At 40.1% G+C, this 26,085-nt stretch overlaps 1 protein-coding gene across 6 annotated transcripts in view; it reads right to left on the reverse strand.

Annotated features, from left to right (window-relative positions):
* LOC115226150 (neurofibromin) overlaps positions 1-26,085 on the reverse strand; it is a 75,628-nt gene that overhangs the window by 40,491 nt on the left and 9,052 nt on the right. For 4 of the 6 annotated variants that reach the window (XR_003883005.2, XM_029797145.2, XM_029797149.2 and 1 more), the window contains exons 4-7: positions 23,808-24,106; positions 14,665-14,733; positions 4,116-4,352; positions 2,130-2,230 (exon numbers count right to left, since the gene is read on the reverse strand). Coding sequence is in view for 5 of the 6 variants with exons in the window: in XM_029797145.2 (XP_029653005.2) it covers positions 2,130-2,230; positions 4,116-4,352; positions 14,665-14,733; positions 23,808-24,106 (706 nt within the window). In the remaining variant the exon portion in view is untranslated. The remainder of the gene's footprint in view (positions 1-2,129; positions 2,231-4,115; positions 4,353-14,664; positions 14,734-23,807; positions 24,107-26,085) is intronic. The other 2 variants (XM_029797146.2, XM_029797147.2) reach the window with 2 other exon arrangements.

Here is a 26,085-nt window from a genome sequence, read left to right on the forward strand (position 1 = left end):
ACTATGTATGGTCCTAGCTATAAGGTATACCGTAGTAGGTAATTTAAAGGTAAAACTGTGGTTTAATATATATAGGAAAGGAAAGAAATGGAGCAATAGTAAACAATGAGAAGTTGATCATTGGTATTAAAAGGTCATAGCTTAATTGTACTTCAGAACCATTTACAGCTGTTTCTGTTTATCAAATCAAAGTAAATTTGCATTTATCTTGTTCCATCGTCAGAATGATTTAGAAGAATATAAATAGGAGAAAAAGGGAAATGAAAGAAAAAGGAAATGGCAAAGGAAAAAGTTTAAGTCATTAGGCTTACATTTTATTGACTTTTTGCTGAAGAAGCCATAAACCAACAGGTTTGGAATCTGACGATGTGCTGTAAAGCTAAGAGCTTTATGGATGTGAAACCCAGGGTAATCCCATAAACCGGCCTTATCTAACTTCATCATGGGGACTAACCTAGCGGTCACTAACAGCGTTATATTTGACAATTACCAACACCGGATATCTCCACCAGGTATAACTCCTTCGGCAAACATTGCCGGTCAACTAGTCATTTTCCCCACTTACTGCTCCATTCATCTAATTGAAGAAACAAACACACATGTGGAACCCAAAAAGTCACTAAAATGTAAGCCGTAACAAACTTTTTCCTTTTCCTTCTGTTTATATTCTTCTAAATCATTCTGATGATGGAATAAGATAAATGCAAAATTTACTTCGATTTGATAAACAGAAACAGCTGTAAATGGTTCTGAAGTACAATTAAACTATGACCTGCTGCTGCTGCTACTACTACAACAACTACTACTACTACTACAACTTCTCATTGCTTATTATTGCTCCCTTTTTCTTTTCTTTTCTCTCTCTCTCTCTCTATATATATATATATCGTAGCTGTGTGGTAAGAAGCTTCCTTGCCAACCACATGGTTCCGGGTCTAGTCACACTGCGTGACACCTTGGGCAAGTGTCTACTACAGTAGCCTCAGGCTGACCAAAGCCTTGTGAGTGGATTTGGTAGATGGAAACTGAAAGAAGCCCATTGTGTATGTATGTGTCTGTGTTTGTCCCCCCTCCCACTGCTTGGCAACTGGTGCTGGTGTGTTTATGTCCCTATAACTTAGCAGTTCGGCAAAAAGAAACCGATAGAATAAGTACAATGCTTATAAAAAAAAAAGTACTGGGGTGGATACATTCAACTAAAAATTCTTCAAAGTGGTGCTCCAGCATGGCCACAGTCTAATGACTGAAACAATAGATATATATATGTACATACATACATATTTACACACACACACATGTATAAATATAGTCTCTATATTGATTGAGCTTAGAGTTGTGTGGGAAGAAGGGTGTGACCAGGCCCCTACAAACAAAAACCCACCAAGTACGAGAAGCTTCTGCTGGATTGCAGGGAGAAGGCAGGGGCAGTCATGGCAGAAGAGGATTCCCAGCCCACTCGGTATGGAGGATGCTTACAACCATTGGACTAAAGAGCAAAGGGTGGCACCGGAGCAGAGGATGAGGGAGGCAGCAGAAAGCGCCTCCATCAGGAATTGGTTGAAGTAAGACTCAAGAGTCTCAATGAGAATTTCTCTTGTCAGGAATTCTCTTTTACTTGTTTCAGTCATTTGACTGCGGCCATGCTGGAGCACCGCCTTTAGTCGAGTAAATCGACCTCGGGACTTATTCTTTGTAAGCCCAGTACTTATTCTATCAGTCTCTTTTGCCGAACCGCTAAGTGACGGGGACATAAACACACCAGCATCAGTTGTCAAGCAATGCTAGGGAGACAAACACAGACACACAAACATATACATACACATACATATATACGACAGGCTTCTTTCAGTTTCCGTTTACCAAATCCACTCACAAGGCTTTGGTCAGCCCGAGGCTATAGTAGAAGACACTTTCCCAAAGTGCTACGCAGTGGGACTGAACCCGGAACCATGTGGTTGGTTAGCAAGCTACTTACCACACAGCCACTCCTGCGCCTGACAATAAATCCACACACGATTTGAATGCCTTCATGACTCTGTCCCCTACAAACACAGAAATGCTGAGTAGCATGGGGTGGGGGTGGGGGTGAAACAGATAGGGGTCGGATAATGAAAGAGGTTTCTACTTACATCACAGGAAAAACACGAGGAAAGACAACTGACGCCTCCGCTAAATATTCGTACAATATTCGAGCTTCATTTTCATCTGTTGTGTTACGGACCAAAGTTGCCTGTTGAAAAAGAGATCAGTATACTTGTGGTTTAATACATGGATTCATAAAATCATGTAGCTATCACAGAAAGCTCCTCCAGCGGATTTGGCTAACAGACCACAAAGTAATCTAATACAGAAGAGTATAATGTAGAGTTCCATGCAGCTAGAATCCAGGAGATCTGATCGATGAGATTATTTCATGAGGAGAATATAAACCATAAAAAGTCAGGAGGTATAGATTTATTTGGTGTAACCAGGATGTTTGGGTGATCTGATTAGCTAGATGTCTGTATCTGCACTGATTTGTAAATATACAATTATATTGTACTAGCAGTATCGCCTGGCGATGCTCGGGTTTGTAAGGGAAATAACTATATAAGCATTTTTAGAGAGTTACTTCCCTTATATAAACCGAGCAAAAATGCATTAAAAAAAACGAAAAAATGATGGTAAATCTTTTTTAAAATCATAGACTCATCGTAGACGCGTGCTAATACCGAGAAGGGCTTGATATGAATCACGACTATAAGATACCCGCTGTTGGTTAAACTGCACCGCAAAATGTGGGAGTAGTTAGGAATCTAAATCGGAGTAGACAGACTCTCACACACACAACTTCAGTTTTATATATAAAGATGATGCGTAGCATGCGGTATTAGCACAAACATGTAAACAATACACTGAAATTATTATTACATGATGAAGGTTGCGAAACAACTGTAACCCTAAGGATGACACATGATTAAATAAATATATTCACCTGTCATATCTGCTGACTTTTTTATGGCTCAGTTACATTTGTGTGTAAGTGTGGTGGTGGTGGAAGACAGACAAACAGCGAATGAGAAAGCAGTGTGAAAATGGACATACATAATTATATATTTGTGTAAAGTCACATTTCATACATGTTTGACTGTAATCAGTAGGACTAAAACAATATATATATATATACACACACATACACGTATAAATATACTCTCTGAATTGATTAAGCTTAGAGTCAGGTGGGAAGAAGGGTGTGATAAGATCTTTCACTGCAAGAAGAGTTCCGGGAGAAAATTCTCCACCAAGACTCATGTAAAAACATGACTTTATACAAATATATTTAATTCAAAGCTGTTTTATGCCAAATTAATTTTTGCACCAGGCCCCATTGACAGTTTCTGGGGCTGGGTGCCCTTCCAAATGCTAGCAGGCAAAGTGAGAAAACAAAATGTGAATAAATAATATCATCATCATCATCATCATCATCATTTAGCATCCGCTTTCCATGCTAGCATGGGTTGGACGGTTCAACTGGGGTCTGGGAAGCCAGAAGGCTACACCAGGCCCAGTCTGATCTGGCAATGTTTCTACAGCTGGATGCCCTTCCTAACGCTAACCACTCCGTGAGCGTAGTCGGTGCTTTTTACGTGCCAGACGGGGCTGGCAAACGGCCACAGATGGATGGTTTGCTTACGTGCCACTGGCACTGGTATCACAGCTGCAATTTCCATTCATGTTGATCGACTTCGATTTTGGCTCTGATTTCTGATTTCCACTTGCCTCAACGGGTCTTCACAAGTGGAGTTTTTTGTCCTAAGAAGGAAAGGTATGCATAAGTCGACTGGCTACATCCCAGGTAGAGGCCACAGGTTATGGTCTCACTAGTCCTGCCGGGTCTTCTTAGGAATTAATCCTGCTTCAACGATGGGACTGCATACTCTTACAATGATAACATCAGATAGGTGCAAGAAGCTAGATCTAACAGAAAATTTGGGGCCAAATATGGCTAGTTTAAATGCTAAAGGGTTAATCAAGGAATGGGCATGAGGGTCCAGCCAAGTAAAATAGGAATCAAAGCAGTCCATAGGTAAAAAAAAAAAAAAAAGAGGTCGAGAACCACTGATGTGAGTACTTACCAAGACAGTGAGTACGAGGACTTGCGTATCGTAACCTGTCAGCACTTCAGGATCTAGCAACACGTTGTTTTCATTCGACACCGATCCACGTCCGCTGCGCGGCAAGTTCAAGCCGGACTTGGAGCTGTCTAACTTCTTTGAGCCTGGGGTTGGCATGGAACTGCTACGAGTCTTAAACAATGGCGGCCGGGTGGAAGAATCTGCATCAAAGCTACGCCAAACTTTGGGACTGTTCACCTGCAGCAAAGAAACACAGGAAGCAAAAGTAGAAAAGGGACTCCATAAAATGTTGGAGATGAAGAGATGTTTGAAGATGGATGAGGCAAGAGGGAAAAATTGTAAATTTATTTGGAAAGACACAACAAATGGAGCTTTTTCAATTTTTCATTACAAACAAAAATGTCAGGTTTAGAATGAAATAATATAAATAAAATAAAAATAGGATAGAAATATGAGTTACCTTAATGGGAAATATCCAAAGCAGAGAGAAATAAAATTTAAAGATGTCGAAAATTACATGAGAATCACATGAGATGGGTTACATCATGGCACATGTGGTACTGATTGAAATCCCCCCACACACAAAACAATACCTTCAAAAACTTTAGACTCTTGCTGCTGTTGCAACTACTACTACTACTAGTGTTGTCTAAGGGTCTTGAATGAAGTTGTAGCGTAGACTCGGTTGAAATTCCTCACTTCCGTTTATTATATATACACGCATTTGAACGTAGCAGGGAACAGCTAGCCTTTGGCCGCTATTTGGATCCTGTTGTGTCCATTACTCTGATTGGTTGATATTGGGGCAATTTGTCTCTTACTCAACTGTGCCAATTGTCACATATAACTAGCCGGAGTCCCTAAATAGGATCACAAGGGGCAACCTGTTTACCACCCTGTTTTAAGTCTACAGCTACTTGTAAAAACTCAGCTATTCCTCCTTCCGAGGTGTTAGGTTCCAGACCTTCTAAGGTCTAGCCACTGACCACAAAGACACAGCCAGTTCCAGTGACAATGCCAGACAACCTCCACCACCACAGCAGCAGCTATGTCCGAATGCACGTATATCGAATATATGGGAGAGAGGAATTTCACCTGCATCTATGCTACAAAGTCATCCTATCTGTTAAGTCCCTTTCAGAGAGAGAGGGGGGAGAGGAGAGACAGAGAGAGAAAATGAAAGAAACATTTGAAGCTTCCGAGGTCAAATAAGTCAGCATGAAAGCAGCAATGCCAATTCGAGTGCAAACAGAATCAAGGGAAACCTCAAAGTCTGTATTCTGGAGAGACAGAAGAATGCAGACAGAATGGGAAAACAGAAACATGTCTAATGCTATGAAGGTCTCTCTCTGCTGGTGCTTTATTGGAGGACGATAAAAGGTGGGTTGTACCATGGCAGGATGGTGACGTCTACCATCAGCCAGTGTTGCCGTTAGCATCAACAACCAAAGTGATAACGTCCAACTTGGGTCAAAATCCAAACAGGACGAGGTGCAGGAGTTGCTGTGTGGTCAAGATACCTACTTTCCAGCCTGGTGGTTCCAGGATCAGTTTCCACCATATATTTATCTATATATATATCTTTTACCTTTTGCTTGCTTCAGGCAGTTGACTGTGGCCATGCTGAAGCACTGTCTAGACTCCACTGCTTTATTTTTTGTGAGCCTGGTACTTATCGCTGAACCACTTCTTATTTCTTTACTCCCCACAAGGGGCTACACACAGAGGGGACAAACAAGGACAGACAAAGGGATTAAGTCGATTATATCGACCCCAGTGCGCAACTGGTACTTATTTAATCGACCCAGAAAGGATGAAAGGCAAAGTCGACCTCGGCGGATTTTGAACTCAGAACATTCAGACAGACGAAATACCGCTACACATCTCGCCCGGCGTGCTAATGTTTCTGCCAGCTCACCGCCTTTTCGCTGAACAACTTCTGTTACAGGAAGGTAAACAAACCAACACTGGTTGTCAAGCAGTGATGGGGGGGGGGCAAACACACATATAATGGGCTTCTTTCAGTTTCTGTTTACCAAATCTACTCACAAGGCTTTGGTTGACCTGAGGCTATAGTAGAAGACACTTGCCCAAGGTACCATGCAGTGGAACTGAACCCGGAACCATTTGATTGGGAAGCAGACTTCTTACCAGACAGCCAATGCTTTGCAATATTGATTCTCACTCTTTGCACACTGAGTTCAAATCCTGCAGAGGACCAACACAGATCAGTATGAAACATGAATGTTAAACAACGATGATGATGATGGTGATACACACAATAGGCTTCACACAGTTTCCATCTGCCAAATCAACTCACAAGGCATAGGTTGGCTTGGGGTTATAGTAAAAGACATGCCTAACATGACATGCACTGAGATCAAACCAGGAGCCACATGGTGGCAAAGTGAGATTCTTCACCTCATGATCACGTCTGCACCAATATTTTTTCAAGAATGTTAAATGTCCACTACATTTACTGTTTGTCTTGTCAACAACATTCACTCTTTATCCCAGCACCATCACCAACAACAACAACATCCAATACAAAGCAATGATTATCTTCAAAAATGTAAAACTGGTTGGATACACAAAAATTTTGCTTTTCATCTGATTTGACTTGTGAGGAACTTCTTGATTTATTCAAAATATATATATACATATAAAGAGAGAAAGAGAGAGGGAGAGAAAGAAAGAGAGATACATATAACATATTGTCTTCTCTGTAAAATGGTTGGCATTAGGAAGGGCATCCAGTCATAGAAACCATGCCAAAGCAGACCTCATTGGTGCTGGTGCCATGAATAACATAGCCAGTCCACTCTGGAAAGTGGCTGGCATTAGGAAGGGTTTCCGGCCATAGAAATCATATGAAAACAAAGGCGCCTGGTGTGGTCTTCTTGCGCTGCCAGCACCGATCAAACTGGCCAACCCATGTCAGCATGGAAAACAACTGTTGAATGATTATAAAATGTATATACACAGACACACAGACAAGACACGAGCTGTCATGTGACGTGCAACATGATGACAAAATGCAGAGTAGCAGTGCAATGAGAAATATATATTCAACAGAAACAAGAAAGGTGCCATAAAAACAATATGAAAAAATGATAAATAAAAATGTCTTGTCATGTGACACCATGACAACAACAAGAAGAACAACAATTAAATAATGTAAAATATGAAATTTCAAATAGACATTTCTGTCCTATTACATCATATATGTATAATAGATGTGTATATACAAATATATATATAGCCATATATGTGAACATCTCCACAGACATCTCAAAAGTAAACAGAGATAACTTATTTATATATGTTTATATATATATATATATTATGGAGATGTACTTGCATAGCAAGTGACTTAATCTGAGATCGTGTGCTGGAACAAAAACAGTTGCAGCATGGAAGGTGTTTGTAAGCCATTTAAGAAACACACAAAAACCGTTAGATTCACTTCAACATTTAAATTTAATTTGTCAAAATATTTTCATCGCTTTGAGACTGCGGCCTGTTCACTGACAAAACTTCGTGCTGCCAAAGGTAATCCCATAATCCGGCCTTCCTCATTTTGTCAGTGAACAGGTCGCGGTCTCAAAGCGATGAAAATATTTTGACAAATTAAACTTAAATGTTGAAGTGAATCGAACGGCTTTTGTGTGTTTCTTAAATGGCTTATAAACACCTTCCATGCTGCAATTGTTTATATATATACACACATACACACATATATACACACACACACATATAGATATTGATACAGTCCTCTGGCTTGCCAGCTTGTATCAAACCATCCAATCCATGCCAGTATAAAAAACATGTTAAATGATGATAATATAATTGTGTATATATGTGTGTATAAATATATATATATGTTATATATATATATATACACACCCATCTACATGAATACAGATATACATGTGTATCTATAAGTATATGCATATGGACATATATACTTTATTTAAAGCAGCAGAAAATTCAACAAAACCTGAGTTTCCCGTTGCCGTTCATCGGCAACGGGAAACTCAGAGTAACAGGTTTTGTTGAATTTTCTGCTGCTTTAAATAAAGCATATTACTCTACCACTGGTATTTGAGTACTCTTTTTTCCACCTTGTTTCACATTTATGTGTTTACTCCGGTATATATATATACACACATGCATACACATATATGTATATGCATGAGTGTGCATAAATTTACGTATATAAAATGTTTGGCACCAATTTCATTTATGCAAGGGCAATGAATGAAGGATACCACATTAGAAGGCCAAAACAGAGCTGAATAGTGATGGGATTTATAAAAGACAAACAGACAGACAAATGCTAAAATAGAAGGGGTAAAAAGGCAAAGGTGATGGGGTAGAAAGAAGTAATTACAGAGACTCTTAAATTGATGGGACCACATCTTGCAAGACGCAGAAACAGTTATGGCACACAGTGCCATAAAGCAATTAGTTGAGATGTAATTAGGGTTTGGACTACGTTAATGAAGCAGAATATTCTGAGACAAAAGCAAAATCCTCTATCAAGCATTTATTGCTCTGGGGAAGGCATCTGACAGGGTACCAAACTTTGTTATGGTATAAGGCATTATGTTGGCACCACCTGTTTGAAATTGCCGATTTCAAGCTTCTTTCAGTTTCCATGTACCAAATCCACTCAAGACTTTGGTCAGCCTGAGGCTATAGTAGAAGACACTTGTCCAAGATGCCATGCAGTGGGACTGAACCTGGAACCACGTGGTTGGGAAGCAAGCTTTTTAATGTGCTCTTCTCTCTCTCACTGAATTTCTCTGTTTACTTCTAGGTTTTTTTTTTTCCTTTTCTGTATGTCTGTGTAATGGTCTCACTTTCTCTCTCCATTCAATTCAATGAGGATAGATTAAAGAAGCTTTAAAGATAGATTTAAGGCGGCGAGCTGGCAGAAACGTTAGCACGCTGGGCGAAATGCTTAGCAGTGTTTCATCTGCCACTACATTCTGAGTTCAAATCCCGCCGAGGTCAACTTTGCCTTTCATCCTTTCAGGGTCGATAAATTAAGTACCAGTTATGCACTGGGGTCGATATAATCGTCTTAATCTGTTTGTCTGTCCTTGTTTGTCTCCTCTGTGTTTAGCCCCTTGTGGGTAGTAAAGAAATAAGATTAAAGAAGCTCGTCCTTGAGGATCTGCACCAACCCACAAAGAAACTGGCCCAGCAAACTAAACCTGGCACTCTGTCAGTTACAATGATGAGGGTTCCAGCTGATCTGATCAATGGAACAGCCTGCTTGTGAAATTAACATGCAAGTGGCTGAGTGCTCCACAGACACGTGTACCCTTAATGCAGTTTTCAGGGCGATTCAGCTGCACACAGAATGGCCCTTTGAGTTTACAGGATAACTTATTTTTGTGAGCTGAATGGAGAGGAGCCATAAAGTGAAATAAAGTGTCTTGCTCAAGGACCTTACAATCATCAGCCAAATGTGGAAGGACATGGCTCAGTGGTCAGGGTGTTGGACTTACAATCATAAGACTGTCGTTTCAAATCCTGGAATGGGCAATGTTGTGTTTTGCTATCAACAAAAAAGGTTCTCAGAACAATCCAGTGTCGAATCAACCATTGACATTTGATCCGAGTTTAGATAAAACTTGCAAACCTTCATCACTGACTAGCAAACTAGAAGGCACTAAACATCTTGTGTTACAGACTGCTCAGAGTTCAACACCAATGCTGCTAGCTTCAAATGTACAGTCAGGGCACCTGCAGCACTTGAAACAGCTGCAGCTGTCACAACATAAACTGCAACTTAAAGCCCAACAGTCACAGGCTCAAACTCAGACATCCCAACCTTCTACACTTAAACTGCAGCAGGGTATTCAGATTCAACCATCGAAAATTTTGCAGAGCTCTTCACTGCAGCAGCCAACCAAGATGCTACAGAATCGGTGGGTTCAACAGATGAAGCTGTCTCATAACCAACAATTGTTGCAGTCGGCTGCAAAGTTGACTCAGCAGTCACAGTCAGTTGGGAAATTACCAACAACTCAGAACTCCCATAAATCGCCTGCATCGACTCCGCCTCAAAAGACAGCATCTGGATTGAAGGGGACCGTAACACCTGCACTAACATCTCTCAAAACCAAACCAGATACTGGTCCGACTTCACCAATTGCTAGTCAGCAGTCCATTGATGACAAAACTATTGAACATAGAACTTAGTGTGTGTATGTATGTATGTGTATATATATATATATATATATACGCATATACACACACGTTCACTTTTTTTTTTTTTTTTTTTTTTGTTACCTTTCTCTCATTAGCAACTGTGTTGCTTTTCTTTGTCTGCCTACTAGTTAAGTTTCTGCTGAAAGCAAGGCAATAATTGCTAATTAGATTCATTTTGAAGCCTTTCTCTAATAATTGAAATGAATAAAGTGGTTTGTGGTGCTGTCAGTCAGTTAACAGAATTGGTGGAACAGCATTTTGTATGTTGGGGGGGGGGTATGGGTCGTATCTGAACCCTAGACTGACTACATTACAGTAGTGAAACATACTTCTGATTTCAAGTGTTGCTGGGATTGACATTTTTCATCTCTTTGTGGTGAGAAAAAATGTATCAGTAATACAATGGTTTCATATGGGCTGTTCCTGAAGTAACTTAATTTCCCATTGCTCCAATCCACCCAGATGCCAAAACTGAGTAATCCAGTGACGGATTGGGGTCCCATCCAGGTAAGGAATTTATATGCCATGGAAAACAGGAAACTAGCCCTTATGACCCTGAGAAGGTAACTGTTACCTTTTTTTTAAAATTATGAACCAAATAGCCCAACTACAGAACCATTTGCCCCTACAACTGGCCCCGCAGATGGGTAGCTCTTGTCATACCATTACCTATTTCTTTATTAACCACAAGGGGTTAAACAAGGACAGACATAGGTATTAAGTCGATTGCATCGAACCAGTGCGTAACTGGTACTTAATTTATTGACCCCGAAAGGATGAAAGGCAAAGTCGACCTCAGCGGAATTTGAACTCAGAACGTAACAGCAGACACAATACTGCTAAGCATTTCGCCCGACTTGCTAACTATTCTACCAGCTTGCCGCCTCCATCGTCATACCATTACTTGTCACCTCCACTTAATAGGTAAGGACCAAAAACTCAGTGCACAGCTGTTGATAGAGACAAAAGTTCAACAGACAAAAAGGAACAACTTTCTCTGCCAACCCAATAAATTTGTCTTCCAGCTTCGCTAAGAGACACAGCTGCTTGCTCTTCCTTTCTCTTATTCTGTGTTTCAGTCACTTGACTGTGACCATGCTGGAGCACCGCCTTTAGTCGAACAAATTGACCCCAAGACTCATTCTTTGTAAGCCTAGTACTCATTCTATCGGTTTCTTTTGCCGAACTTCTAAGTTACAGGGGTGTAAACACACCAACACTGGTTGTCAAGCAATGGTGTGGGGACAAATACAGACACACACATACATAAATATAATTACATGACAGGCTTCTTTCAGTTTCCGTCTACCAAATCCACTCACAAGGCATTGGTCAGCCTGAGGCTATAGTAGAAGACACTTGTCCAAGGTGCCATGCAGTGGGACTGAACCTGGAACCATGTGGTTGGGAAGCAAGCCTCTTACAACACAGTGTCCTGAAGAGAGACTTGCTGGCAACTGGAATCCATTCTATTCCCGACAACCAAAGTTGGACGGTGGGGCAAAGTGAGTGAGGGTCAGACACAGAACATATCTTTTAGCTTTCTATTGTTTCGGTCACGGGACTCTGGCCATGCTGGGGCATCAACCTGATGGGTTTACTCAAACAAATCAACCCCAGTACTTAAGGTTTTGTTAAATGCACACTACTTATTCTATCAGTCTCCAGTAGAACTGCAAAGTTACAAGGACATAAACAAACCAACAGATTGTCAAATGGTAGAGTGGGAACAGAGACATACAAACACACATATATATCACAGGAGACAAGATTCCATACAGTTTCCATCCAACTTTGTACTTTCCATCAACCCGTTCAAGAAGGAGAAGAAGAAGAAGAAGAAGAAGAAGAAGAAGAAGAAGAAGACTACGAAAAAGAAGGAGGAGGAGGAGGAGAAGAAGAAGGAGAAGAAGACTAAGAAGAAGATTAAGAAGAAGATTAAGAAGGGGAAGAAGAAGAAGAAAAGAAGAAAGGGAAGAAGAAGAAGAAGAAAGACAAGAAGAAGAAGAAGAAGAATTGGAGGAAGGAGGAGGAGGAGAAGAAGAAGAATTGGAAGAAGAAGAAGAGGAAGAAGAAGACTAAGAAAAAGAAGCAGAAGAAGGAGAAGAAGGAGGAGGAGGAAGAGAAGAAGAAGAAGAAAAGAAGACTAAGAAGAAGAAGGAGGAGGAGAAGGAGAAGAAAAAGACGAAGAAGAAGAAGAAGAATTGGAGGAAGGAGGAGGAGGAGAAGAAGAATTGGAAGAAGAAGAAGAGGAAGAAGAAGACCAAGAAAAAGAAGCAGAAGGAGAAGAAGGAGGAGGAGGAAGAGAAGAAGAAGAAGAAAAGAAGAAGACTAAGAAGAAGAAGAAGGAGGAGGAGGAGAAGAAAAAGACGAAGAAGAAAGAGAAGAAGAATTGGAAGAAGAAGAAGAAGAAGATCTAACAATGCACAAAGGTTAAAGAACCTTTTTCCTTCAGAAGATGGGTTTTGTGCCCAAAATATGAAGTATTTAAAAAAATCCTCTTTGTTAGAAGCTTTTCTTATTTCATTCAAGTAAAGGCACATGGTTCACTGGTTACAGTTTTGGGCTCCCAATCATGAGGTAGTGAGTTCAATTCCTGGACTGGGTAGTGCGTTGTGTTCTCGAACAAGACACTTTATTTCACGTTGCTCCAGTTCAGTCATCTGTAGTTATAAGTTGCAACATCATTGGTGCCAAGCAGTATCGGTCCCTTTGCCTTTCCCTTGGAGAAGAAGAAACCAATACAGCCTCCCTTGCATGGGTGGCTGCTGGTCCTTCAGAAACAACCTAGCTCAAACCTGTGCCTTGGAGGGGAACTCCCAAGGTGCAATCCCATGGTCATTCATGACCGAAGAGGGTCTTTTCCCATTCATTATTTTACATGTGTGTGTATATGTATATATATTTCTTTATTACCCACAAGGGGCTAAACAAGGACAGGCAAGCGAATTTAAGTCGATTATATCGACCCCAGTGCGTAAGGATGAAAGGCAAAGTCGACTTCGGCGGAATTTGAACTCGGAACGTACTGACAGACGAAATACTGCTAAGCATCTCGCCCGGCACGCTAACGTTTCTGCCAGCTCGCCGCACACACACACACACAATAAATTCCCTCAGTTTCCATCTACCAAATTCAATAATAATATATATGTTTCTTATTACCCACGAGGGGCTAAACATAGAGGGGACAAACAAGGACAGACAAGCGAATTTAAGTCGATTATATCGACCCCAGTGCATAACTGGTCCTTAATTTATCGACCCCGAAAGGATGAAAGGCAAAGTCGACCTCGACATACACAACAAATTCCCTCAGTTTCCATCGAACAAATTCAATAATAAGGGCATGGTTGGCCTGAGGTTATGGAAGGAGATACTTGCCCAATGTGCCATGCTGTTTATGGTTTCTAACCTGGAGATTGAACACATTCTTAATATGGAAAACGAATCATGGAGACTTGGGCAAACAAGGTTGAAGAACACTGGGAACAACGCAAATGGTGATTTCCAGAAATAGAAACAATTAATGCATGAATGTAACAGTGATGAAGGTGGTGGCAGTGATGATGATGATAATGGTAGCGGTGATGGTGGTGAGGACAGTGCCGACAAAAACAAGCACAACAATCAGAATAAGAAAAACAGCCGTGTTTATAAGAAAGAAAATGAATACAGTGCAAATATAATTTTAAAAAAACCCATATATATATATATACACACACACACACATAGGTACATACACATATATAAACAAAGATACACATATATATATATACACACATACATATATATATATATATATATATATACACATACATATATACATATATATACATATATACATATATATATACATATATACATATATATATACATATATATATACATATATATATATATACATACATATATGTACACATATATATACATATATACACACATATATATATATATATCCATGCATATACACACACATGTGTATGCATGTGTGTGTGTATGTATATTTACGAACACACGCTTACATACTAATATACATATCCCGATGCACATAAAATGGACAAACATTCAAATAAAAAAATGCAGCTACATCTACAATTGATATACACACGCGCGTGTGTATATATATATATATATATATATATCCACATATACATATATACCCACATACAGACGTGTATTTATGTCCACAGATATATAGTTTGATATACACACACATATATGTCTATGTGTGTGTGTGTGTGCATGTGAACAGTTATGTGCATGCATGCATTTGTGTAAAAGAGGGATGCAGTGCTGTCTTAAGTGGAGGTGGCCACATTACCTGGAGCTGTGCCCTCTTGTTTGCTGAGCCCCCATCGAAGGAGGGCTCCCTTGGCAGCAACCAAAAACTCTACAATGCAAACCGGGAAAGCTTTGTGATACAACCATTATATACGTGTGTGTGTGTGTGTGTGTGTGTGTGTGTGTGTATGCATATATTATAAATCTATACATATATATATAAATGTATATACTTTATAATTAGGGTTCAGCAATGATTTGCTTCACCACATACCAAAGTTTAGAAATAGCAGTCAAAAAATCTTAGCTATTCCTTCTACTTTAACCCTTTTGTTACCAGCCCGGCCAAAACCGGCTCTGTAGTATAAATGTCTTGTTTTCATAAGTTTTCATTAAAATATACCAATTTATAAATAGTCACAATTTATATTCCTAATGCTAGCTTAATGACAACAAAGTTATTTTACTAAATTCTTTGTTATATCTAAAATTAATTGACAGAAACACAGAGCATCTCAACAGAAATATGGTAACAAAAGGGTTAAAGTCACCATGATATTTTTAACCCTTTTGATACCAACCTGGCTGAAACCGGCTCTGGTTCTGTAGTACAACTGTCTTGTTTTCCTAAGTTTTGAATTAAAATCTTCCACCAAACCTTAGTCACAATTTATGTTCCTAACACTAGCTTAATGATAACTAAGTTATTTTACTAAATTCTTTGTTATATTTAAAATTAATTGAAAGAAACACAGAACATCTCAAAATGAATACGGTAACGAAAGGGTTAAAGGGGGTTCCTAGAAAAACCAAAGCACTTGAAAACAAACCACGCAGGCAAAAGGCTGTTTTCAAGTGCTTTAAAATACATTAAAGTACAAGGAATTGCTAAGATTTTTTGACTGCTATTTCTAAACTTCAGTATGTGGTGAAGCAAATCGTTGCTGAACCCTAATTATAAAGTATTACTTAAGCTTACCATGAAATGGTCCTCTTCATGCCGAATTCTACTTGGTGAAATTACTGATTACTTCTTAATTAATTAATTTCACCCTTTGTTATTATTGTAAATGTATATATGTATATACATATAATGTATATCATATATATACTTATAGATAGGTATATATCATATACATCAGTATATCAAGGGCTATTTACTGTAAGTAAAGCCACACACTGTAAGGGGACCCTAAAGTCAACCTACTTCAACAAATACAGAGGCTCCGACTTCTAGGGAACGAACAAAGGAGAAATTCCTTTTAAAATGGTTTCTTCCATTTTTTTTATTACTCTTTTACTTGTTTCAGTCATTTGACTGCGGCCATGCTGGAGCACCACCTTTTAGTTGAGCAAATCGACCCCAGGTCTTATTCTTTGTAAGCCTAGTACTTATTCTATAGGTTTCTTTTGCTGAACCGCTAAGTAACGGGGACGTAAACATACCAGCATCGGTTGTCAAGCGATGTTGGGGGGGGGACACATACATATATATATATACGACAGGCTTCTTTCAGTTTCCGTCTACCAAATCCGCTCACAAGGCTTTGGTCGGCCCAAGGCTATAGTAGAAGACACTTGCCCAAGGTGCCACGCAGTGGGACTGAACCCGGAACCGTGTGGTTGGTAAGCAAGCTACTTACCACACAGCCACTCCTAAACTCAGTTTAGTCATGTATCATTAATGATTTTATGATCAGCATCAAACCATATACTTTGTATTAATTTTTTTTCTTAATTGGTTTTGCACACTGGCTACTTGATAAAATCTTATACAGATTATATCTTAATATTTTATTTATACACATATATACATACCTATGCATGTATGTATGTGTGTGTGCGTGTGTTTATATACATATCTATATATATAAAGCTGAATTTGCCTGTGTATGACAGGTTTGGTAGCCTTCAACTAACACTATCTCCTCCGCGACCCTGCGGCGCAAGTTGACCAAAATTGAGAGAATGATAGAAGAAGGCTTGCTCTTCCTTCCGTAGAAGAAAAATTCAAATCGGACCATGTTAACACCAAAAATTATTTACATCAAAAAGGTGCTTTTTTTTTCTATGAAAATCCCTATTTTTTACGATTTTTTTACTGCTGTGTTGCCATTTTTCGGTGTATTTCAACCAGAAAAATGTTCATTTAAAGAGAATAACAAGCTACATAATGCCAAATTACTCTTCAAAAATTCCAATTTTAAAGGTTTGAAACAAACCCGAGCAATGCCGGGCGATATTGCTAGTACATTATAAATTTAGATATAATTATTGTTATCCTCATTGTGGCTTCAACATCCACATTCCTGTGCTTGTATGGGTTTATTGAAGCCGATTTTCTACAGTTGGATACCTTTGCTGTCACCCACCCTTACCTGTTTCTGAACAACAGCATATTCCACCACCCCACCCATGGCCAGACATGATTTTCATGGAAAATCGGAAATGAGCCAACCAAAGCCTTGTCAATGATAGATGAAAATCAAAAAAAACCCACTGTGTGTGTGTGTGTGTGTGTGTGTACCCTTGTCTAGAGATTGCATGAAGGTTGTAAATGAGCCCTACCTATATCTTTACTACCCACAAGGGGTTAAACACAGAGAGGACAAACACTACCTATTTCTTTACTGCCCACAAGGGGCTAAACACAGAGAGGACAACCAAGCGGGTTAAGTCGATAATTCGACCCCAGTGCGTAACCGGTACTTATTTAATTGACCCCGAAAGGATGAAAGGCAAAGTCGACCTTGGCGGAATTTGAACTCGGAACGTAGCGGCTGACAAAATACCGCTCAGCATTTCGCCCAGCGTGCTGCCGATTCTGCCACCTCGCCGCCCTACCATTGAACCATTAATGTTGTTCCTTTCCAATCTTCCATGAAAAATGTGTCTGGCCTTGGGAAATACTAATTTTTCTCTTCAGCAACTGGGAGGGCATTTGGCCATAGTAATCCTGCTTGACCGATTGCAAGAATGGAAAGGTCGGCTTTTAAACATAAAAGACTTCTTAATATTTCCCGAGTGTCAAACTAATACACTTGCTTGTTGTTCATACACCTATCTTCATCTTTTGTTTTTCTTAATTTTCAACTATACACAACAGTATTGAACAGTGAGAATGAGTGCTCAACACCGTATTAATTAGATATTTTTAATTTGTGGATTAACAAAGCTACCCATGGATTCATGCAGAAAATTCTCCAAAATTTTTCAAGCAGTCCAGTTAATGATACTGATAATCGCCTACAAAATGGAGAAAATTACCAGCAAGTTTAAGTGGACTGCTTGAAAAATTGTGGAGAATGTTCCATGAAACCATTGGTTGCTTTGTTACTCCACAAATAATATATATATATATATATCATAATATATAATATATAATATATATATATATATTATTTGTGGAGTAACAAAGCAACCAATGGTTTCATGTAAAATTCTCCATGATTTTTCAAGCAGAGAGAGAGAGAGAGGCACACACACATCTCTACAAGACTAGAGCAATGAACAGCAAAATGTTGTTAGTGTTAGAGACTACTTGTGGTTCCTATCACCTAACAACTCCCTGTTTACTTGGCCCCTGCTCTGCATCATACTCCATCATTAATATCACTCTCACTCATCCACCACCCCCACTCTGTGTCTCACTCAACCCTTCTTTCAATTTACCTCTCTATCGCCACCTCACCTCTCTCATATATAACGATGGACGGCACAGAGCATGTCTGCAAATCAATCTCCCTCCCCCCGCCTCTTCTTTTCTTTCTTCTTTACCCCACACCTCAGACCATGGGTCCAAACAAACAAATACAGCACAGACGGCACACACACACAAGGTGTGGGGGTTTAATTGCTAGTGCATTCTATTCATGATTGTAAGGACAGGAGTTCAATTCCTGGTGGAGCACTGTGTCCCTGAGCAAGACACTTCATTTCACGTCACTCCAGTCCACTCAGCTGGCAGAAATGAGTAGTATACATAGTTTAAAGGGCCGGCCCTGTTAGAATTTGTATCACCCTGAATCTCTATGTCAGTGCTTTTCAACCTTTTTGCTGGAGCGGAACCCCAAGGAAACATTCCACTGGCTCGAGGAACCCCTGTGCAATAATTTAATTGTCTTACGCACACATATCTGCACAGGAGAATTAAAAATTACTGCCGATTTTAGCATTTTTGTAACTTCTTGCGGAACCCCTGGACTGTACTGGCGGAAGCCTAAGGTTCCGTGGAACCCTGGTTGAAAACCACTGCTCTATGTTATGGGTACACATGCCTGTGGAATTGCTTTCACAGGCTGTTCTATTGGTCAGATCAAATGGAACACTCGTCATCATAACTGACAAAGCGCTCATCCAAGACACACACACACACACACGTGTGTGTATGTGTGTTTGCATATACAATATAATCAACCTGCACAGACATACAAACAAGTCTAGAAAGGTATATTTGCCAAGCATGTGACCCGATGTGGGGTGGTGTTGGAATTAAAACCATTACAGCATCCAAGACACAAACACCAGCCATTCAAAAACACTGAAACACTGCTGATTTCAATTAAACCTTTATCATTTGGGGCCAAGCGGAGGCGCGTGGCTTAGTGGTTAGGGTGTCTGCATCATGATCGTAAGATTGTTGTTTCGACTCCTGGACCGGGCGACACGTTGTGTTCTCGAGCATAGCACTTCATTTCACGTTACTCCAGTCCACTCAGCTGGGAAAAATGAGTAACGCTGCCATGGACTGGCGTCCTGTCCAGCTGGGGAACACATACGCCATAGAAACCGGGAAACTGGGCCCATGAGCCTGGGAAGGCTTTAAAAGGGCGCATTTATTTTTTTATTTTATTTGGGGCCAAAATTTTCATTGCACTAACTGTGACTGGCCACTTGACATGGTCCAACCGTATAAGGCTGGAAAACGGAACATTTTCCAATCGAAGTCGGATGTAGAGGGTTTGTTGGACACAGCGTGAGATGACTTGTTATCACTAGGCCTAACTCATCGTAAAGTCAATACCACCATGACTGATATCCAATCTACAGTGGAGAAGGCTAGCCACTGGATTTGGTTAAAAAGAGACGATGAGCGATGGCTAGAAGGATATTGAGCTTAACTTCATAACCAGCTGATCTAGCAAGCGGGGCCTCATATCAGTGAGGGGGGAACAGTGCGCATTGATGCTGTCGAGAAGTAGGCCCCGAAACGGCACGCATTCTCTCCTGATGACCCCATACACTTGCTGGCTTTCGGTATATGGAGCTTTTGACTGGTAGCACTTGCATGTGCAAGTTGTTTGCAAGACATCTAATATGCATTGCGGTTACTTGGTCTCTTTTATCATTACTGATCTCTAAGATTAATATTTATCAATTGCTTTCTTAATGATGGAGTATGATGCAGAGCAGGGGCCAAGTAAACAGGGAGTTGTGAGTCTCTAACACTAACTACATTTTGGTGTTCATTGCTCTAGTCTTGTAGAGATGTGTGCGTGCCTCTCTCTCTCTCTATATATATATATATATATATATATACTAGCAGTATCGCCCGGCGTTGCTCGGGTTTGTAAGGGAAATAACTATAAAGCATTTTTAGAGAGTTATAGCCAAAAAATGGGAAAAAAATTATGGTAAATTTTTTTTTTAGTTAAAAAGGTTGAGTTGCGTCCCCTAGACAGTCTGTGGTTTGTGTTTCTGATTCTCGACCCCATGTCGAATTTATCGATTTTTTTCAGAACTGGAGGAACTTTTCAAAATTTTCGCTGCGTTAGTTTTGAATTATGACATTGGGCTATGTGTGTGTCAAGTTTCATCAGAATCGGTCGAAAGCCGTGGTCAGGGTGAGGGTACAACCTAACAGACACACAGAACACAGACAGACAAACTGCCGTTTATATATATAGAGATATATATATATTATTTGTGGAGTAACAAAGCGACCAATGGTTTCATGTAAAATTCTTCACAATTTTTCAAGCAGTCCACTTAAACTTGCCATCACAGTTTTCTAATAACTGTTGCTGTCACTCTCTCCCTTATTACACTCTCATCTATCCTAATGCCAATGATCCAGCCATCCACACAGCCTGCTTCACCCATTCCCTTCTCGTCACACACTTGTTCATGTAACCTTCAACTCACACATACATCAGAGAGCAGTGAGGACTCTTTAGCCCCAAACTTTACCGCAATAGCGCTGGCACAATAAGATGATCTCAAGGACACACTGTAAATTGAGTTGACACAATGAAAAGATGAGAGAACTCTTTAAACTGGAGCCAATGCACCCCTGGACACCGAGTGAAGGGTTTGGTGTTGAGGAGGGCATCCAATCACACTCAAAACGAAAAGTATGAGCAAGAGATGGGCCTCCAATCCATTTTGGAGCAGAGTAATCCCATCACATGCATACTGACACTGCAAACAGAAATATAAGGAGTGTAGAAATGAGAGAAGGACTCAATACAGACAGTGTTTGTTCTTTTGAAGTGGACACACATGGTTTAGTGGATAGGGTGGTGGACTCATGATCGTAACATTGTGGTTTTGATTCCTGGACCGGGCAATGCATTGGGTCCTTGAGTGAAACAATTCATTTCATGCTACTCCCGACCACTCAGCTGGCAAAAGCACGTAGTCCTGTGATGGAGTGGTGTCCCATCCAAGGGGAACAGATGTGCAATGGAGACTGGGGAAGCAGCCTTAGCAGTCTCTTATGACTCAGGAAGGATCATATTTCTTTGATGGTGAGCATCTCTTTCATAAGTTACATACACACACACACACACATTTGAGGCTGCGCTGGTGCCCCATTCTGAGGCTGCTCCACTTCTTTGGTACACACGTCACTTTGGCTGTTGTTTTCTGCAAATATGGAATTTACTCATTTATGGATCCGTTTCACACCAAAGTTCAGTCAATGAATAACTACAGCAGCCACAGCTGCTACTACTACTACTATTACTACAGCTACTACAACTACTATTGCCACTACTACTAAAACTTCTACCACTCATGACTCAAACCCAATTGACACAGATGGAATATGTAAACACACACACACGTGTGTGTATATATATATATATATATATATATATATACACACACATACATACATGACTATGCATTAAATGATCACTATGTGAGTATGTATGTGTGTGTGTATATATAATATATATATATAATATATATATATATATATGGGGAAAGTAAGACGAAAAAAAGCGAAAATAGATATAAAAAAAAATAAAGGCTTTTTTTATGAAAAGTAACGATAAATATACACAATTAGATGAACTGAGGTAGAATTAAGAGGAATAACAATAATGACTGTTATTGCTCTTAATTCTACCTCAGTTCATCTAATCTTTATATATAAAACTGAAGTTGTGTGAGTGTCTGTCTCCTCCGATTTAGATTCCTAACTACTCCCACATTTTGCGGTGCAGTTTAACTAAAAGCGGGTATCTTGTAGTCGTGATTCATATCGAGCCCTTCTGGGTATTAGCGCACGTCTACGATGAGTCTACGATTTAAAAAAAATTTACCATCATTTTTCCGCATTTTTTTGCTCGGTTTATATAAGGGAAGTAACTATCTAAAAATGCTTATATAGTTATTTCCCTTACAAACCCGAGCGATACTGCTAGTTGTATATATTAATCGTTACTTTTCATAAAAAAAGCCTTTATTTTTTTAAAAATCCATTTTTGCTTTTCTCTTCTTACTTTCCCCATATATAAATACCACGTGTAGTTTATTTTTCTCTTTGAAACCTAGTTCTGTTATATATACATATATACACTTTTTAAAATTTTATTTATGGTTTCAGATAACAAGGGAGATCTCTTTACAATTTTCAAGCAAATAAACAAGGGAGACTTCTACACGGTAGCTTAACCTGGTAGAAATAGCAGCCAAATTTCCCTCAAATCACATGCTCCTGTCATATGTATATATGTATGTATGAGCCAATGAGGGAGACCTCTACATGGTAGCTAGACCTGCTAGAAATAACAGCCAAATCTCCCTCAAACAACACCCTACTCTCTTATGTATGTATATATGTATGTATGAGCCAATGAGGGAGACCTCTACATGGTAGCAAGACCTAGTAGAAATAGCAGCCAAACCTCCCTCAAATCACACCCTACTCTCTCATGTATGAATATATGTATGTATGAGCCAATGAGGGAGACCTCTACATGGTAGCTAAACCTTGTAGAAATAGCAGCCAAATCTCCCTCAAACCACACCCATCTGTCTTATATATGTATGAGCCAATGAGGGAGATGTCTACATGGAGGCTAAGCGTGGCAGAAATAGCAGTCAAGTGAGGTCTAGCCACCATGTAGGGTGGTCATGGTTGGAGTGTCTTTAACGCTAGAGTTCTTTTGAGTAGGAGTAACCTGGGGTTTATAGCAACAACAACAAAACACCCACAAACCACTTAGGGGACTCAGGTGTAGTCATTCGAATTGCCTGAAACAAATACACAAAAGTAGGTGTCAGCTCTTTTTCGAGTCATCAGGCTGCGACCATGCTGGGGCACAACTCTAAGGGGTTTAGGAGAACAAATCAACCCCCAGGACTTTGTTTTGAAGCCTGGTACTTATTGTATTGATTGATTTTGCTGAATGGCAAAGTTACAAGGACATAAACAAACCAACACTGGTGGTGTCAAACGATGGGGCAAACACAACATACATACGATGGTGAGCTTCTTTTAGTTTCAGTCTACCAAGTTCACTTGGCCTTTGTATTGTGGGGCCCAAGGTGCCACACAGTAGGACTGAACCAGGAACCATATGGTTGGGAAACAAACTTCTTACCACACAACCACTTCCCCAAGGTGCCATATTATATATATATATATATATATATATATATATACATACATACATACATACATACATACATACACACAACAGGCTTCTCTCAGTTTCCATCTAGCAAATCCACTGAAATGGTTTTGATCAGCTCAGGTCTATAAACAAAGACACAGTGGGACTGAGCCCAAAACCCCATGGTTGGGAGATGTCTTTGATCACATATCAGCTGTACCAGTAATTACTTGGAGCTATGGAAGACCATAAGTAAGGACTGATGTGAAGAGCAGCACAAATAAACAACAACAAGAACAAGGAGTATTGAGGGGAGGGGCAGTGAGGCAAAATGTACCTGATTTTGCATCAAATGTGTGTTGTTCCTGGCCACAGAGATGGCGCTCTTATCAAGAATGTCCCAGCTCTTCTGGCGACGAGTGACAGGTGTTATGGAGGGCTGGGCATTGGCGGGCGTCTGGATGGAGGGCGAAGACATGGAGTGCGCCGATGCACTGGGTCCGATGCTCGTGTTCGGCGTTTCTGGCTCGGCAGCATTGATGCTGTCCGAGGACGGTGAGTCGGTCATCACATACTGGCTGACCCGATGCTTCAGATGACATCGACTGCGGACCTCTTCGGACACAGAAACCAATGCTGAAATAGAACAAAAGAGAGAAAGCTACATCACTGAATATCATTACACACAACACACACACATTTCCAAAATTTTACAAAAGCATAAACAGAAAATTCGCAGCTAATTCCCCATCAGTCAAGATCATCACAGTTTCGTGCCCTTTAACATTGATACTGTTCACTTTTGGTGGCGCCAGTGGCAAAAAGCCATTAGCAATGGCTAATGAATGCACAGGACAATGATGAAAACAAACACAACAAAATAAAATATACATATACAACAAAAAGCTGTGTGGCTGCAAGAGGGATAGCTGTGGGGTAATACACACACATACATCTCCCATCATCATCATTCATCATTGTTCGACCGTGGTCAAGACAATGGAATTTACCATGCTACGCCAGACTTCACGGTCCATCATAGCACTACAGAGGTCCTGTTGCTGGATGCCTGTATCCCTGGAGATTACGTCAGGGTAGGAGAGTGTGTGCCCTCTGGTATTGCGAGCAGATGGCTTCCAGAGGAGAAGAGTAGAAATTACTTCTTTTTCAGCTCTACAACAATGTCCAGCAAACTGGACTCTCCTACCATTCACAAGAGATGACACAGGTGGTAGTTTCCCATATATTTGCATTTTGGTTGGATGACGCTTCCACGAGAGATTTTGAGCTCTCATAAGGAGGCGAGTATAGGTTCCATCCAACTGCCTCTCAAGCTTATCTCCCATATAATATACACAATTTAAAAAAGAGCTCCGAATAATTTCATGCTGTAGAGACATGATAATTTGGTAGATTCATACAAGATGCCATGTGTCTCCAAGCAATCTTTCTGGCTTAGTGCACACCATTAGAACTATCCAAAAACCTGGATGCTTGTCTATGAGAAAACATGAGAGAAAAGACGGGAAGCAAAGCGCGAAGAAGGTTGATGCAAAAACTGGAATGAGAAGAAAGAAAAGAAAAAACCCAAGATTATTGTATTCTTTCACTGTAGAAACAATAATTAATGTAGATGCATGCAGTGCTTTTCTTCAATGGTCCTACCTATAATGGAACAGTAAACTATATGTGAGGAACCAGGCAATGACAGAGGAATTCAAGATAGGTTTCCCCAGGGAGCTCCTCTATGCTGATGACATTGCTCTCATAGAAGAATCACTACCAGAACTAGAGGAGAAATTTCAGGTGTAGAAGCAAGGTTTAGAATCAAAGGGCCTTAGAGTCAATGTTGCAAAAACCAAACTCCTAGTAAGTAGGACGGTAAATACATCACAAACTCCTTCAGGTAGAAACTCCATAAGATGTACCCAGTGTGAGCTTTGAATGCATAAGAGGTGCAGCAACAACAAAGAAAAGTTAACCGGGAAGATAGCTTTCATGTGCAGCAGATGCACAGGGGCAGTAAACACTGTGAAATCAGTGATGGCCATTGCCGACATAATGTAAATGGCACTCCTGCCGGTGGCACATAAATATTCCCCATTAGAGTGGATGACATTAGGAAGGGGATCAAGTCATGGAAACCAATCCAAAATCAGACTGGAACCTAGTGCAGCTGGCCAGCTGACCAGCTCTGGTCAAACTGCCTGACCCATCCCAGCATAGAAAACGGACATTCAATGATGATACGATGAAACGTTGCTTTACAAATTTAATTCATTCCTGAAGGTGGTTTGTTACCCAAAATATCAGTACACTGAAACTCTTTTTCCCATAGGAAATTCCAGCAGGGATGTGCATGGATGGAAAGCCAGACAACAACTGACACTCTCCTGCCAATATTCCCAGCTCATTGATGATCGTTGTGTATTCGTTACTCGAGATACTCTTTGTCATCCGGAAAATTTTATGTTAAAAAAAATTGTTCATCAGCTGATTTGGTTGTGACGAGAGGAGACGTGTTACAAGATGCTGATTGGCTTTCATCAGAGGAGACTGGCTCATAAGAATATATATCGTGTTAACTCTCTTTTACTTGTTTCAGTCATTTGACT

Source organism: Octopus sinensis, linkage group LG29, assembly GCF_006345805.1.
Source record: "Octopus sinensis linkage group LG29, ASM634580v1, whole genome shotgun sequence".
NCBI lineage: Eukaryota > Metazoa > Mollusca > Cephalopoda > Octopoda > Octopodidae > Octopus > Octopus sinensis.